Source organism: Somniosus microcephalus, chromosome 3, assembly GCF_052327205.1.
Source record: "Somniosus microcephalus isolate GS21.2 chromosome 3, FLI_Smic_1.0, whole genome shotgun sequence".
NCBI lineage: Eukaryota > Metazoa > Chordata > Chondrichthyes > Squaliformes > Somniosidae > Somniosus > Somniosus microcephalus.
In genome coordinates, this window is record NC_140989.1 from 355,343,373 (window position 1) to 355,359,907 (window position 16,535).

Here is a 16,535-nt window from a genome sequence, read left to right on the forward strand (position 1 = left end):
CCTGCTGTGGTAGAGAATTCCACAGGTTCACCACTCTCTGGGTGAAGAAATTCCTCCTCATCTCAGTCCTAAATGGCTTACCCCTTATCCTTAGACTGTGACCCCTGGTTCAGGACTCCCCGACCATTGGGAACATCCTTCCTGCATCTAGTCTGTCAAGCCCTGTTCGAATTTTATAAGATTCAATGAGATCCCCTCTCATTCTTCTAAACTCCAGCGAGTACAAGCCCAATCGACCCAATCTCTCCTCATACGTCATTCCTGCCATCCCAGGTATCAGCCTGGTGAATCTTCGCTGCACTCCTTCCATGGCAAGAACATCCTTCCTCAGATAAGGCGACCAAAACTGCACACAATACTCAAGATGTGGTCTCACCAAGGCCCTGTACAACTGCAGCAAGACATCCTTGTTCCTGTACTCAAACCCTCTCGCAGGTGAACCTGTGGAATTCTCTACCACAGAAGGCAGTAGAGGCCAATTCATTAAATATATTACACATCAGTTGTTATGTTTTAGCGACAGACGTTTTCAATTGACATAAACCATCACTTCATAGCAATAGAGGTGTTTAAATCCTGTAGCAGGATGAGGCAAATTGAAATGGAAAATCTATGCGGTAATTTGCAGTGAGGGTTGTTCAGTATTAACCACCAAGTAATATTATCAGAGGAAAGATCTAATACATCATCTCAAGAGAAAATTCAGCAGGAGAGACCGGAGAAGCTGAAATTGTTCTCCTTAGAGCGGAGAAGGCTAAGGGGAGATTATTAGTGTTCAAAGTTATGGGGGGGTTTGATAGAGTAGATCAGGAGAAACTGTTTCCACTGGCAGGAGAATCAGTAACCAGAGGACACAGATTTAAGGTAGCAAAATACTGCAGATGCTGGAAATCTGAAATAACAACAGGAAACGCTGGAAAAACTCAGCAGGCCAGGCAGCATTGGCGGAGAGAGAAACAGAGTCAACGTTTCAGGTCGAAGACCTTTCGTCAGAACTGGAAAAAAAGCAGGAAATGGAAAGCAAGTTTGGGGGCTGGGGAAAGGGGGAGGGGATGAAAGAACAAAAGGGAAGGTCGGTGATAGGATAGAAAGCAGGAGAGATTAAGAGACATTGAGAGACATAAAGGGCCAGAAATTCGCGGCCAAAGACGTGAGTGCGCTCGGGGTACTCACGCATCTGGCCGTTGGAAATGCCGGCGTTCAGCATGAACAGCACATGCGGGGAACGCCGGCATTTCCAGACCTCGAGCACGTGCGACTGCACAGGCAGCGCTTGCGCAGTGAACTTCGTAGATTTCATTCATGAAATCCGTGAGGGTAAGTCCTCAGAAGTTACACTTGAAAAAAGCAAGTGTAAAGTGGTTCATTGGCTGCGGAGGAAGAAACATTTTATCGTGGAGCTTCTGAAATGCAATATTTTTGTTTGGGAAAGGGAGGGAAGTTATTTTAAGAAATTTTAAGTAAGTTTTAAAGTTAAAATTTTTTTTTTTTTAAAGGGTTTTCAGAACGGTAGGTAGAAGGAGCAATTGTGGCTGTGTGAATGGAATGTGAGAATGAGTTATGTATGTATGTCCACATATATTCCTTTACGTATATGTATATGTTTTATATTCCTTTACTAATGTGTATGAATGTATGTTTTTAATTATGATTTTCAAATAAGTTACTTTCTCTGAAAGTCATAACTAAATAATACATTCATACACATAAGTAAAGGAATATATACATAACACGCAAAGGAATATATACAGACATACATACTTTCAGAAGCTCCACGATAAGAAATATCTTCCTCCGCAGCCTCTGGAGCAACTGTACCCATGCTTTTTTCATGTGTAAGTTGTAAGGACTTGACCTCACTGAAAGCAGTAATGAAAGCGGCGAATTATACTGCGCACGCGCTGCCTGTGCAGTCGCACGCGTTCTGCCTCTGAACCCCTTCGTTCAGAGGACAGGAAATGCCGGTTTTCCCCAAAAGCACTGTGCATGCTGAAAACCGGCATTTCATCCGGCCAGATGCGTAAGTACCCCGACTGTACTCGCGCAGTTGGAAGGGAATTACTGGGCCAACATTTTACATGTCAATAAAATGAAAAATTTAACAATTGCACGACTTGCCCCCTCGCATCTGCGACTGAGGGTCCAAGGAGGTGCATTGCGCAAGAGGTCATCATCGTACGTATCCTCACACTGTTCCCTTTGGGGAACTGTATGAAGTGGTGGAAGGATTTATGGCCGTGATTAACGCTCATTCCGTGACCGTAACCATCTTTGAACCAGCCATTAGGGTGGTTAGTCCTATGGCGGGAGGGTTTTACGGGCTCCCACAACCCATCTGAGGGGGGGGGGGGGCCACCAACACCCACGGACGCAAGTATCCCGCTGGATGTCCACCCAGAATTTAAAGTTGGAACTCCGACTCCACTTGCCGGGACTGTCTGGAGTGGGGTTCAAAACCCTACTCCTTCTGGCCCAGCGGCGGGGATGCTTACTGCTACGCAAAAGGCCCACTCCGCACAAAAGGTGACACCCATACGTTTCCTGCGCCTTTTCCCTCCCCGTGACTGGAGCCCTATGCTGCCATTTCACGTTGCTAATCGGATTGGGCCTTTGTCATAGCGGTAGGATCCCCGCCGCTGGGCCAGATCAGGGTAGGGTTTCGAACCCCGCTCCAGACAGTCCCGGCAAGTGGAGTCGGAGCTCCGGCTCTAAATTCTGGGTTGACATCCAGTGGAATATTTGCGTCCGTGGGTGTGGGTGGCCCCCCCTCCTTGTATAGCTTGTGGGAGCCCGTAAAACCCTCCCGCCATAGGACTAACCGCCCTAATGGCTGGTTCAAAGATGGTTACGGTCACGGAATGAGCGTTAATCACGGCCATAAATCCTTCCACCACTTCATACAGTTCCCCAAAGGGAACAGTGTGAAGACACGTATGACGACGACATTGCTAAATAAATAAATGGAATTTAAAAAATTCTTTTAGGGCTTTTAAAAGTCTTTAAATTGCTTTAATTCTCTTTAAAACTACTTTAGATTACTCAAAATAATGTAAACATTTTAAAAAGTTTATAAAAGTTACCAAAATCTTCAAAAAACTTCCAAAAACCTATTTAAACTGCTGCTTTGCATGTAAAAATCCTTAGCAGCTTGACAGAAACATTGGGGGCGTGTCCAGTGAAACTGAGACCTCAAGGGGCGTGTCTCACTTACACTGCACGCTCCTGGCTTCGCGCTGGCTGCACTCCTGGGCGGTGTGACGTCATACGCTGCCCGGGATTCTTCTTTTTCATTCACCAAGTCCAGGCGTCCCTGGAGCTGATCGTCAGTAGCGCGGGGTAAGTGTAAATACGGGGCTTGCACGCGCTGCAAGCCCCGTTCTGGAATTTCTGGGCCAAAGAGTTTAATCTAATTACGATCTCTTAATGTCTCTCAAGGTCTCTTAATCTCTCCGGCTTTCTATCCTATCACTGACCTTCCCTTTTGTTCTTTCATCCCCTCCCCCTTTCCCCAGCCCCTAAACTTGCTTTAAAATCTATTCCATTTCCTGCTTTTTTCCAGTTCTGACGAAAGGTCATCGACCTGAAGCGTTGACTCTGTTTCTCTCTCCACCGATGCTGCCTGGCCTGCTGAGTTTTTCCAGCGTTTCCTGTTGTTACAGATTAAGGTATTTGGTAAAGGGGGCGATGAGGAGATGATCTGGAATGCACTGCCTGAAAGGTTGGTGGAAGCAGATTCAACAATAACTTTCAGAAGGGAATTGGATATATACTTGAAAAGGAGAAAAATTACAGAGCTATGGGGAAAGAGCAGGGGGAGTGGGACTAATTGGATTGTTCTTTCAAAGAGCTGGCACAGGCACGATGGGCTGATACATGAATCTCCCCTTCAACTTCCCTGCTCTAAGGAGAAGAAGCCCAGCTTCTCGAGTCTCTCCACGTAGCTGAATTCCCTCCTTCTGTGCTGTGTGATTCGATGATTCTTAAGTGTGTGTGCAGCGTGCACCCCTCCAGGATTGTTCTGGCATCTCCAGGAGGTAAAGATTAATCTCCAGGACATGGCTATAAGTGACCTGGGAGGGAAAAAAGGCCGTGTGATTTTGTTTTTCATTTTCCTTGAATGCTTTCATTTATTAGTTATAACAGTATTGGAGACAGGAAAAAAATAAGGCTGTTTGACTGATCATCATCCAATTGGATAGTTGAGAGCTTGTTTGCCTTCCAGTTGGCGGAGGAAAGGCGGTGCGCTGTAAAGATGGACGTGTCGGGCAATCAGTGGTGGGAGTGTGAGGGTGGGGGGGGAGGCGGTTGTACGCAGGAGGGCACGTGATGACACCTCCAGGATTACGTCCAGCCAGAGTCAAGGCAGCTTTAAACGTGCATGGTTTTTCTTTTAATCCTGGTGCGGGAAATCTGATCTGTTGGCAATCTTCTCCTATCCTGCAGCCTCTCCGCCTGCACTGCGACCTTTGCAGCGTCGTGTCCAGCTCCGGCCAGATGCTCGGCCAGCAGGCGGGCAGGGAGATCGACCAGTCGGCCTGCGTGTGGAGAATGAACAACGCGCCCACGGTGGGATTCGAGACCGACGTCGGCACCAGGACCAGCGTCAGGGTGGTGTCCCACACCAGCGTCCCGCTCCTCCAGCAGAGGCAGCAGCACTACTTCGCGGAGGCCAACGAGACCATCTACGTGGTCTGGGGTCCCTATCGGAACATGCGGCGGGATGGGAAGGGGGCCACGTACAACAAACTGCGGCAGCTGGTGAGGAACTACCCCCACGCCAAGATCTACGTGACCACCGAGGAGCGCATGAACTACTGTGACAAGATCTTCAAGCTGGAAACAGGAAAGGACAGGTAGGCGTTCCTTCTTATTACATAGGATTACACAGGATATACGGCACAGAAACAGGCCATTCAGCCCAACCAGTCCATGCCGGTGTTTATGATCCACTCGAGCCTCCTCCCGTCTTTCCTCATCTAAATCTATCAGCATAGCCCTCTATTCCCTTCTCCCTCATATCCTTGTCCAGCCTCCCCTTAAATGCATCCACACTATTCGCTTCAACCATACAGCTCCAACAACACTCAAGAAGCTTGACACCATCCAGGACAAAGCAGCCCACTTCATTGGCACCCCCTCTACCACCTTGAACATCCACTCCCTCCACCACCGGCGTACCGTGGCTGCAGTGTGTACCATCTACAAGATGCACTGCAGCAACTCGCCAAAGCTTCTTCGGCAGCACCTCCCAAACCCGCGACCTCTTCCACCTAGAAGGACAAGGGCAGCAGGCACATGGGAACACCACCACCTCCAAGTTCCCCTCCAAGTCACACAACATCCTGACTTGGAAGTATATCGCCGATCCTTCATCGTCGCTGGGTCAAAATCCTGGAACTCCCTCCCTAACAACACTGTGGAAGTTGTAATGATATCAGCAAATAGTGATGATATTTGTCTGTGTTTGATTACTTATGCCTTACAGCATATTTGTCTGTGTTTTTGATTACTTGTGCCTGACCAGCAGAGGTCATGTGAGAGACAAGCAGTCCAGAGGAGTTTTACTTTCAGTTTCATTCTAGATGCATCACAGCATAGTGTGTTCTGTAAAAAGCTGTAGAAAGTCTTGAACAAGACTTTAGATTAAACAACATTCTCTTTCAGAAATGAGTCTTTATTGAACCCAAAAAGAAATCAAAACAGAAGTACCTTCACCACACGGACTGCAGCGGTTCAAGAAGGCGGTTCACCACCACCTTCTCAAGGGCAATAAATGCTGGCTTTGCCAGTGACGCCCACATCACATAAAAACGAATCTTTTTTTTTTAATTAATAAAAACACTCCCTGTGGTAGCAAGTTCCACATTCTCACCACTTTTTGGGTAAAGAAGTTTCTTCTGAATTCCCTATTGGATTTCTTGGTGACTATCTTATATTGATGGCCTCTAGTTATGCTCTTCCCCACAAGTGGAAACATTCTCTTTGTATCCACTCTATCAAAACCTTTCATAATTTTATAGACCTCTATTAGGTCACCCCTCAGCCTTTTTTCAAGAGAAAAGAGACCGAGACTGTTTATCCTTTCCTGATATGTATACCCTCGTATTTCTGGTATCATCCTTGCAAATCTTCTCTGCACCCTCTCCAGTGCCTCTATATCCTTTTTATAATATGGCGACCAGAACTGTATGCAGTACTCCAAGTGTGGTCTAACCAAGGTTCGATACAGGTGATGTGCCTCAATAATCCCGAGACTCGAAGTTAGCAGGACAAAACAAGGCTTTTATTAACTTAGAACGTAACACGTAAGAGAGAGAGATGTCTTCCTTCTGGAGACTGGGGCCAGACTGAGTTAGCTTACAAACGGGGCCAGGTATGGGCGGAGCCCTACACACAGCACATTCCAGCACATTCCAGTATACAATACAGCACATTCCAGTACACAATACAATGAGGTCTGGGGGAAGGGAAATGACACTGAAACCGATCTCAGTCACAGGCAGTGATGAATGGAAATATTTCATCACATTCACCCCTTCTATAGATTTAGTCTGTTCGGGGGTTTGATAGTCCTCTGCGACCGACGTGGCTGTTGCGGTGCCGCGGGTGTCGGCTGGGTGTCCCTGGTAGCCTCCTGGGTCTCTGCCGGGGGTGCCGCCAGGGTTGTTGAAGGGGTAGTTGGTGGGGGTGCCGTTGGTCGGTGTTCTTCCGGGGGTGATGAAAGAGTAGTGGGTGGGTAAGAGTTGCTGTGATCGTCGTTGCCGCTATTGCCGTGGTTGTTGTCGATGCCGGCTGGGGCGATGTCTTTTATGGACACGGTGTCCTCCCTTCCGTCGGCGTGCCGGACATATGCATATTGGGGATTGGCGTGGGGTAGGTGTACTGGCTCCACGAGAGGGTCCGTCTTGTGGCCCCTCACATGCCTTCGCACGAGTACTGGACCTGGGGTGGAGAGCCATGACGGCATGGATACGCCTGAGGTGGATTTCCGGGGAAAGACAAACATTCGTTCATGAGGCGTGGTATTAGTGGCCGTGCACAATAGCGACCGTATTGAATGGAGCACATCCGAGAGGACTTCCTGCCAGCGGGAGATAGGGAGGCCCTTGGTCCTTAGAGCTAGAGTGACTGCTTTCCATACTGTCCCGTTCTCTCGCTCCACTTGGCCGTTACCCCGGGGGTTGTAGCTGGTGGTACGGCTTGTGGCGATCCCCCTGGACAGCATGTACTGGCGTAGCTCTTCACTCATGAAGGACGCCCCCCTATCCGTATGGATGTAGCTCGGCATACCGAACAGGCAGAACAGGCTGTTGAGGCATTTAATGACCGTGGCGCTGGTCATGTCTGGGCAGGGGAAGGCGAATGGGAACCGGGAGTAATCGTCCACAATGTTCAGGAAGTAAACATTGCGGTCGACGGACGGGAGGGGGCCCTTGAAATCTAAGCTGAGCCGCTCAAAGGGCCGTGTAGCTTTGATTAAGTGGGCTCTATCTGGGCGGTAGAACCGAGGCTTGCACTCAGCGCAAGTGCGGCAGTTCCTGGTCAGGTACCGAACTTCCTCAATCGAGTAGGGTAAGTTACGGGACTTTATGAAGTGGAACAGCCGCGTGACCCCTGGGTGGCAGAGGTCGTTGTGGAGGGTCTGTAGCCGATCCCCGGTGGCGCTGGCACACATCCCTCGTGAGAGGGCGTCAGGGGATTCGTTAAGGGCCCCTGGCCGGTAAATGATGTCGTACTCGAAGGTGGAGAGCTCGATCCGCCACCTAAGAATCTTATCATTTTTAATCTTCCCCTTCTGTTTATTATTGAACATAAACGCTACCGACCACTGGTCGGTAAGTAGGGTGAAGCGTTTGCCGGCTAGGTAGTGGCACCAGTGGCGCACTGCCTCCACGATGGCTTGGGCCTCCTTTTCCACGGAGGAGTGTCTGATCTCGGGCCCTTGGAGGGTCCTCGAGAAGAAAGCTACGGGCCGCCCCGCCTGGTTGAGGGTGGCCGCCAAGGCGAAGTCAGACGCATCACTTTCCACTTGAAATGGAGTGTTCTCGTCCACTGCCTGTAGCGTGGCCCGCTCAATATCCTGCTTAATGCTTTTGAAGGCGGCGTGGGCCTCAGCAGAGAGCGGGAAAGAGGATGCTTTCAAGAGGGGGCGGGCTTTGTCGGAGTAGTTGGGGACCCATTGGGAATAATAAGAAAATAACCCCAGGCACCTTTTCAGGGCTTTGGGAGTGTTGGGCAGGGGCAGCTCCCGTAGGGGGCGCAATCGGTCGGGGTCTGGTCCAATTTCCCCATTCTCCACCACGCTGCCTAGTATGCAGAGGCGCGTGGTGTTGTAAACGCACTTGTCCTCGTTGTAGGTGAGGTTGAGTTTTTGTGCGGTTTTCAGGAACCTCTCGAGGTTCGAGTCGTGATCCTGCTGGTTGTGACCGCAGATGGTGACGTTGTCGAGGTAGGGGAAGGTTGCCTGCAAGTGGTGGTCATCGACCATGCGGTCCATCTCCCTCTGGGAGACCGAGACCCCATTCGTCACCCCAAAGGGGACTCTGAGGAATTGGTAGAGGCGTCCGTTCGCCTCGAAGGCGGTGTACGGGCGGTCCTCTGGTCTGATAGGGAGCTGGTGGTACGCTGACTTGAGGTCGATGGTGGAGAACACCCGGTATTGGGCGATTTGGTTCACCATTTCTGATATGCGGGGTAGCGGGTAGACGTCTAGTAGGGTGTACCTGTTGATCGTTTGACTATAGTCGATCACCATCCGTTTCTTCTCGCTACCCCCTTGGGCGCGCCACGGGCTATTGCTGCGTTCAATAATGCGCTCTTTCAGGAGCCTGTCTACCTCGGTCGCGATAAACCGCCTGTCCTCCCAGCTGTACCTCCTGCTTTTGGTCGCTATTGGCCGGCAGTTAGGGGTAAGGTTCGCGAATAGCGAAGGCGGCTTTACCTTCAGGGTAGCCAGACCGCACACTGTGAGGGGCGGCTGGGACCCACCGTACTTGAGCGTGATGCTTTGGTGGTTGCACTGGAAATCCAGGCCCAAGATCACGCTCGCACATAGGTTCTTCATGATTAATACTTTAAAATTATCGTATACAGTTCCGTTAACGCCCAATTGTACCGTGCAGTAACCCAGAATGGTCGATGTCTGGGAAATGACACTGAAACCGATCTCAGTCACAGGCAGTGATAAATGGAAATATTTCATCACAACAGGTTTGGCATAACTTCCCTACTTTTCAATTCTATACCACTAGAAATAAACTCTAGTGCTTGGTTTGCTTTTGTTATGGCCTTGCTAACCTGTGTCGCAGCGTGTCTTATAGCATTGTGCAGTGAGCTAGGATTCTCCAGGGCTCTCCATAAAACATTCAGCCTTGCCATAAAGGTTTGACTAATATATTACAAAGTATTTATAGCACAGAAACAGGCCATTCGGCCCAGCAAGTCCATGCTGGTGTTTATGCCGTTTAAGAGGGATGTCAAGGCCTTGGAGAGAGTGCAGAGGAGATTTGCCTGAATGGTACCAGGGATGAGGGACTTCAGTGATATGGAGAGACTGGAGAAACTGGGATTGTTCTCCTTAGAGCAGAGAAGGTTATTATATAATAATGCCGCAAGGATCAGTGCTGGTGTCTCAGCTATTTACAATCTATATTAATGACCTAGTGTAATGTATCCATGTTTTCTGATGATACAAAGCTAGGTGTGACAGTAAGCTGTGAGGAGAACACAAAGAGTCTGCAAGGGGATATAGATAGACTAAGTGAGTGGGCAGTAAGGTGGCAGATAGAGTATAATTTAGGGAAATGTGAGGTTATTCACTTTGGTAGGAAGAATAGAAAAACAGAATATTTTTTAAATGGTGAGAAACTTTCAAATGTTGGTGTTCAGAGAGATTTGGGTATCCTCGTACAAGAAACACAGAAAACTAGCATGCAGGTACAGCAAGCAATAAGGAAGGCAAATGGCATGTTGGCCTTTATTGCAAGGGGGTTGGAGTATAAGAGTAAGGAAGTTTTGCTACAATTGTACAGGGCCTTGGTGAGACCACACCTGGAGTACTGTGCACAGTTTTGGTCTCCTTAGCTAAGGAAGGATATACTTGCCTTGGAGGCGGTCTTCTTCTTTCGTATGGTAGTAGCAAAGCAAATCTAATGTCAATTTCTAAGTCAGATATCCAGGCCAAAGCTTCCAGTGTAACAGCGTGGCTATCTTGTAGGCTGCCTGCGAATTTCATCTGAGGGTAGTGCTCAATGATGTGCTCCAGGGTCTGATTAGGAGCTCCACAGTCGCATGATGGGGATGCTTTAATCTTTCATCTATGGAGAAATGGCAGCATCTACCATGACCAGTTCTGAAGCGGTTGATGGTTGTCCATTGTTTGCGAGGAAGTTTTGATTCTTCAGGTTGTACTGTGGGGTCCTCTTTAAGGAATTCATTCCGCAGTTCTTCCAAGCATTTCACCATCGGTCATCAAGGCTGAGGGGAGATCGCTGAAGGGTTTCGGTGACGGTCTAAAATGGCCTTCTAGATTTGAGATGGGTGGTGGTAGGTTGTTCAAGTCGGCCTGGATCGTGTCTTTGCTGGTGTAGAGGTTGTATTCTCTGGAGACTACATATTCGTGGCGTAGGTGTGGTGGTGCGATGTTTGCAAGCACAGGCAGCCAAGGCGTTGGTGTCGATAAAAGCGTACCGGTGATAATTCCCATAGTAGAGTTCAGCTGGACATCAACAGATTTGACATGCGGACTCGATAGCCATGCCGAAGAGTAGTACACTGCTGTAGAGTGCACCAGGGTGAGTGCTGCCGTGTGGAGGCTTTGAGCGTCTGCTCCCCATGTGGATCAGCGAGTTTCTGGATCAAGTTGACCCTACTCTTTAGTTTCTTCCCAAGGTTCTGGAGATGCTGTCTATATGATAGGGTGCGATCGAGCGTGACTCCTAAATAAGAGGGTTTATTGGCATGGTTTACCTCTGCGCCACAGAAGGAGACTTTCAAAGCTTTGTTTGCTTGATGGGTGTTGAGGTGGAATGTCGAGGTGACGGTCTTTTGCGGATTTGACCGAAGTCGCCATCGGCGGAAGTAACGAAGGCAGTGCAACGAAGGTTCACTAGATTGATTCCTGGGATGAGAGATTGAGTAGATTGGGCCTATACTCTCCGGAGTTTAGAAGAATGAGAGATGATCTCATTGAAACATATAAGATTCTGAAGGGGATTGACAGGGTAGATGCTGAGAGGTTGTTTCCCCTGGCTGGAGTGTCTAGAACTAGGGGGCATAGTCTCAGGATAAGGGGTCGGCCATTTAAGACTGAGATGAGGAGGAATTTCTTCACTCAGAGGGTTGTGAACCTTTGGAATTCTCTGCCCCAGAGGGCTGTGGATGCTGAGTCTTTGAGTACATTCAAGGCTGAGATAGAGAGATTTTTGGACTCTAGTGGAATCAAGGGATATGGAGATCGAGCGGGAAAGTGGAGTTGAGGTCGATGATCAGCCATAATCTGATTGAATGGCGGAGCAGGCTCGAGGGGCCATATGGCCTACTCCTGCTCTTATTTCTTATGTTCTTATGTTCCCTTTAAGCTGCACGGCCATGCAGCACTCCCGTGCAGCTGGCTTGCTGGCTTTTCAATGTAAAAACCGTGCACGCATGGTATTTTGAATGGTCCGCGCAGCCCCTTAAAGGGACCGTGTGGCACCAAAATAATTAGAGGGAACATTAATGGTAGAGGAAACCCTTTTTTTTATCCAGCACCGACGGCACCAGTGTGGTGCCGGTTGATCAAAAAGTCCGGATTACAGAGAGGTATACTTAACAAGGTACGAGAGCCCCGTACACGGCCACAGGTGCAGGAGCCCCGGTTACACGGCACTTGTGCAGGAGTCCCGGTTACACGGCCACAGATCCAGGAGTCCCTGTTGCACGGCCACAGGTGCAGGAACCCCGGTTACACGGCCACAGATCCAGGAACCTCGGTTACACGGCCACTAATATATAGTAAAGCTTACCTGAGCCTACTCCTGAATTTTGCTGGTTAAGAGAGATTTCTGGATATTTAAGGTGCCGGTTAAAAGAGAGTTTCCTGTAGTTCTATATTAAGAATTTTTTGTAGGCTAGTTCTTGCGGTGATGTATCTGCTTCACCCAGTCTCCTCTGTATCCTGGAATTCATCCAGGATTGCCCTGGCAACTCCAGTAATTAAAGCTTCATCTCCAGGACACCGCCGCGAGCAACTCTGGGAGAAAATTCATAGGGGAATTTTTAAAAACCGTGTGCTTTCTTCATTTTCTTTGAACTCTTTATTAATTATTAAAATTTTGGAGATGGGTAAAAGGCTGTTTGATTGACAGTCCAGTCGGGTAACAAGGAGTGGGTTCTCGCCAGCCCTGGGGAGGCGGGTTTGGAGGCGGGACTGCCAGGAACATGGCAGAATCTGGGGGTGGGTGCCCATCCCGCCCCCAACCTGCCTCCGTGCCATCTTGCCAGGAGGCGGGTAGCCAACCCGCGCCGGGTCCCATCTCCTTGGAGGCGGGAAGGGGATTACAGCTAATTAACTGCCTGTTAACAGGTAGTTAACAGGCAGATAAGAGGATTATCCCCATTTTGCCCACACAAGTGCGGGCTTCTCGAAGACTCCAAACCCCGCCAGGGTCACCAAGGCGAGCAGGGGATCGGAGGGGTGCAAAAGTGCGCTGTGAAGGTAAGTGATGGGTGAAAGTGTGGAGAGGTGAGTATGTGAGGTAAGTGGAAAGTGTAAGAAAAAGTTTACTTACTTTTGTTTCTTCCTGTAGGCTTCAAGTGTTGGGTATGCGGAGAGTCTCGCACCTCCGCGGCAGAGATGACAGATGGCCGTTGCATTCTTCAATGCAACCATCTAATTTCTGCAAAAGAAAGAGGTTTGATGAGGTCTTGAATTCAAGAACTCATCAAACTACAGAGAATGTCAGCATTTGACAGCTTCACAGAGCTGTCAAACAATGACAATTCATCTGTCAAAAATTTTTGACAGATGAAACGTCATACGCTGACATTCTCTGTAACCGGCTTTCCCTTAATTAGCCTGCTAAGCCCGCTGGGCGGGCTTAACAAGGCCAATCAAGGGAAAATAGCGTGGGTTGGCCAGAAGTTGATGGAGGCGGGACTAAAACCCGACAAGAGGGAGTCCCGCCTCCAAAAGCTCCCCATTGGCAAAATCCAGCCCCAGGAGTCTGTTCGCTCTCCAGTTGGCGTGAGGAGGCCGAGTGCCGCGAGGATGGATGTGTCAGGTGACCAATGGCGGCGTCGTGGAGGCGGGCGGTTGGAGGTGATGAAATCTCCAGGAATACGTCCAATCAGAATTGGCAGCCTTAGATGCACCCCATCAGAGCCTGGTGCCTTTGCCACTTTGAGTTCCACCAGTTCTATTTCGCACTACTTCCTTATCTGTAGTTATCTTATCTAATTGCTTCACTTGCCCCTCTTGTGCCCTTTCATTCTCCCTACCACTCTTTTCTGTGAATACCAAGGCAAAGCGTTCATTTACTATCCCTGCCATCCCTTCATCTTCCATGAGAAGACTTCCTTTTCAATCTCTAATTGGCCCTATACTTTCTTTAACTTTATGTGTTTATAAAGTTTAACAAAAAGGTTACGGCCAATTAGAGGGATGTCAAGGCCTTGGAGAGAGTGCAGAGGAGATTTACCAAAATGATACCAGGGATGAAGGACTTCAGTTATGTGGAGAGACTGGAGAAGCTAGGTGTCATAAATCTCATCATCGAGAAACTACCTATGAAATAACACTGGACGGCCAGCTGGTGGCGCTGTCCAAGGAGTATAAATACTCGGGCGTGGGCCCCAGCTTGCCAGGGACATTTTGTAAGACAAGGAACTAGTGAAGTACAACTAGACCTCCATGTTCTGAAACAAGTTGATTAAAGCCTTGCTTTATGCTCAAACCAAGTGTGTAGTGAGTTTTATTACGTCACTAGGGTTGTTCTCCTTAGAGCAGAGAAGGTTAAGGGGAGATATGAAAGTGGTGGTCAAAATCATGCAGGGTTTTGATAGAGTAAATAAGGAGAAACTGTTTCCACTGGCACAAGGGCCAGAGGACATATATTAAAGGTAATTGTCAAAAGAATCAGAGGGGAGATGAGAAGAATTTTTCTCACACAGCGAGTTGTGATCGGGAAGGCGTTACCTGGAAGGGTGGTAGAAGCAGATTCATTCGTAACTTTCAAAAGGCAAGTGGATGTATCCTTCAAAAGGAGAAATGTGCAGGGCTATGGGGAAAGAGCAGGGGAGTGGGACTAATTGGATCGCTCTTTCAAAGAGCCGGCACAGGCATGATGGGCCGAATGACCCCTTGTGCTGTATGATTTCATGACAATCCTTTACTATTTTCCTTTATGCTTGGGTACAGTCTGATTATGGGATTTTGTTTCACTGTATTTGATGGAGAATTTTTTTTTGACACCCTACACTGAAACTTCCCTTTAAGAGAACAGTACCGCAGAATAACTTGACACGGTTGGAGTATTTCTCGGTTCACGCTTCGAAACCAGTCACCTTCACAGATACCTGTTGGGAGAGCCTCAATCACTGGGAAACATCCCAGTTGATTAAGGAATAAAAATAACCCCAACGCGAGAAGTGATGTTTTATGAATGGTGCTGGGCGGCTTCTGTAATTACAGTCAAAATTAATATCAGCATCAAAATTATTAATATTCATAAAAAGATTTGCATTTATAGAGTGACTCATTATGTCTTAACACACTTCACAACTAAATACTTTGACTGCAGTGGCTGCTGTTGTTATACAGGAAAATGTGGCAGCCATTTTGCACACGGCTAGTTCCTACAAAGAACGATGGCATCCATTTTGGGTGGTGGTGGTGGAATGGTTGGGAAATCAACAGAAGAGGAGTACCGTAGGATAATTTAATGCCCATCTTTAATAATAGTGTAGTGGTTACATTCCTGGACTAGTAACCCACAGATCTGGACTATTCTAGTTCAAATCCCACAAATTCAAATTTTTTGAAAGAAATCTGGAAATAAAAAGCTGGTATCAGTTCAAAAAAAAAGGTGACCATGAAGCTGTCGGTTTGTCGTAAAAACACAACTGGTTCACTATTGTGGAGGAAACCTGCTGTCCTTACCCAGTCTGGTCTATATATGACTCCAGTCCCACACCAACATGGTAGACTCTTAACTACCCCCACCGCGAGGCAACTAGGGATGGGCAATAAATGCTGGCCTTGCCAGTAATGCCCACATCCCATTTCAAGGCCCCCATCCAAATGGCATCTGGATGTGAGCAGGAATGAGGCGGTGAGCACTATGCCCCTACTTTGTTGGCACTACTGCCCTGATCGCGACTGGCGGAGGGCGACGTAAATGAACCGCTTTGTCTCTTACTATTTCTCCCAATTACATGAGGGGAAAACTCCATCCAGAAAGCTGACATATTCCCTCACCTTAGCTGTTAACACAGCCCTTCTGTTCGAGAGTCAGGAGGGACGTTCATGATTAATTGATTCAGTGTTCTAATCAACGAAAGTTGAATAATCTATTAATTGTATTGGCGCCGAACCAAATGAGTTGGACACGGTCCAACACTGCGCACACATTTGAATTGTTGCACAGAGTTAAAGACAGTTGAAGACAGCTAAAATGATGACATCCCCAAGTATAATCTGTTTCTCTGACTGAAATATAAGCCCCAGTTTTAACCCCTCCGACAAGAGCAGGATGTGCAGGGCAGGGAGTTTAATAGAGACAGCGTGGCACCATGGCACCCCACCAGCCTCCACATCCAACAGATCATCCTCCACCATTTCCGCTACCTCCAAAGTGATCCCACCACCAAACGCATCTTCCCCTCCCCTCCCCTTTCAGCATTCCGTAGGGACCGCTCCCTCCGAGACACCCTAGTCCACTCCTCTATCACCCCCAACAGCCTTTCCCCTTCACCTGGCACCTTCCTGTGCAAGCACAGGAGATGTAACACCTGCCCCTATACCTCCCCCCTTCCCACTGTCCAGGGCCCCAAACACCCCTTCCAGGTGAAACAGCGATTTACTTGTACTTCTTGCAATCTAGTATACTGTATTCGCTGCTCACAATGCGGTCTCCTCTACATTGGGGAGACCAAACGCAGATTGGGTGACCGCTTTGCGGAACACCTCCGTTCAGTCCGTAAGGATGACCCCGAGCTTCCGGTCGCTTGTCATTTTAATTGACCACTCCATTCCCACTCAGACCTCACCGTCCTTGGCCTCTTGCATTGTTCCACGGAAGCTCAACATAAACTCGAGGAACAGCAGCTCATCTTCCGATTAGGCACTTTGCAGCCTTCCGGACTCAATATCGAGTTCAACAATTTCAGATCATAACCTCGGCCCCTACTACATTTTTACTTATATTTTTTTTCCACCCCTTTGTTTTGGATATTCCCTTCCCCCCACCCCCCTTTCCTTTTTGCTCTCTCTCCCACACGGCAGCTGTCTCCCATCCTGCCAGTACACTTCACACCTAATCTTGCCGTCTTTTGTC

The 16,535-nt window shown here is 48.4% G+C and overlaps 1 protein-coding gene across 1 annotated transcript in view; it reads left to right on the forward strand.

The window, feature by feature from the left end:
* The window catches only part of st6galnac3 (ST6 (alpha-N-acetyl-neuraminyl-2,3-beta-galactosyl-1,3)-N-acetylgalactosaminide alpha-2,6-sialyltransferase 3), a 241,444-nt gene that overhangs the window by 132,106 nt on the left and 92,803 nt on the right, over nt 1-16,535 (forward strand). The window contains exon 3 of the mRNA XM_085983445.1: nt 4,444-4,853. Within this exon, the coding sequence (XP_085839571.1) occupies nt 4,444-4,853 (410 nt within the window). The remainder of the gene's footprint in view (nt 1-4,443; nt 4,854-16,535) is intronic.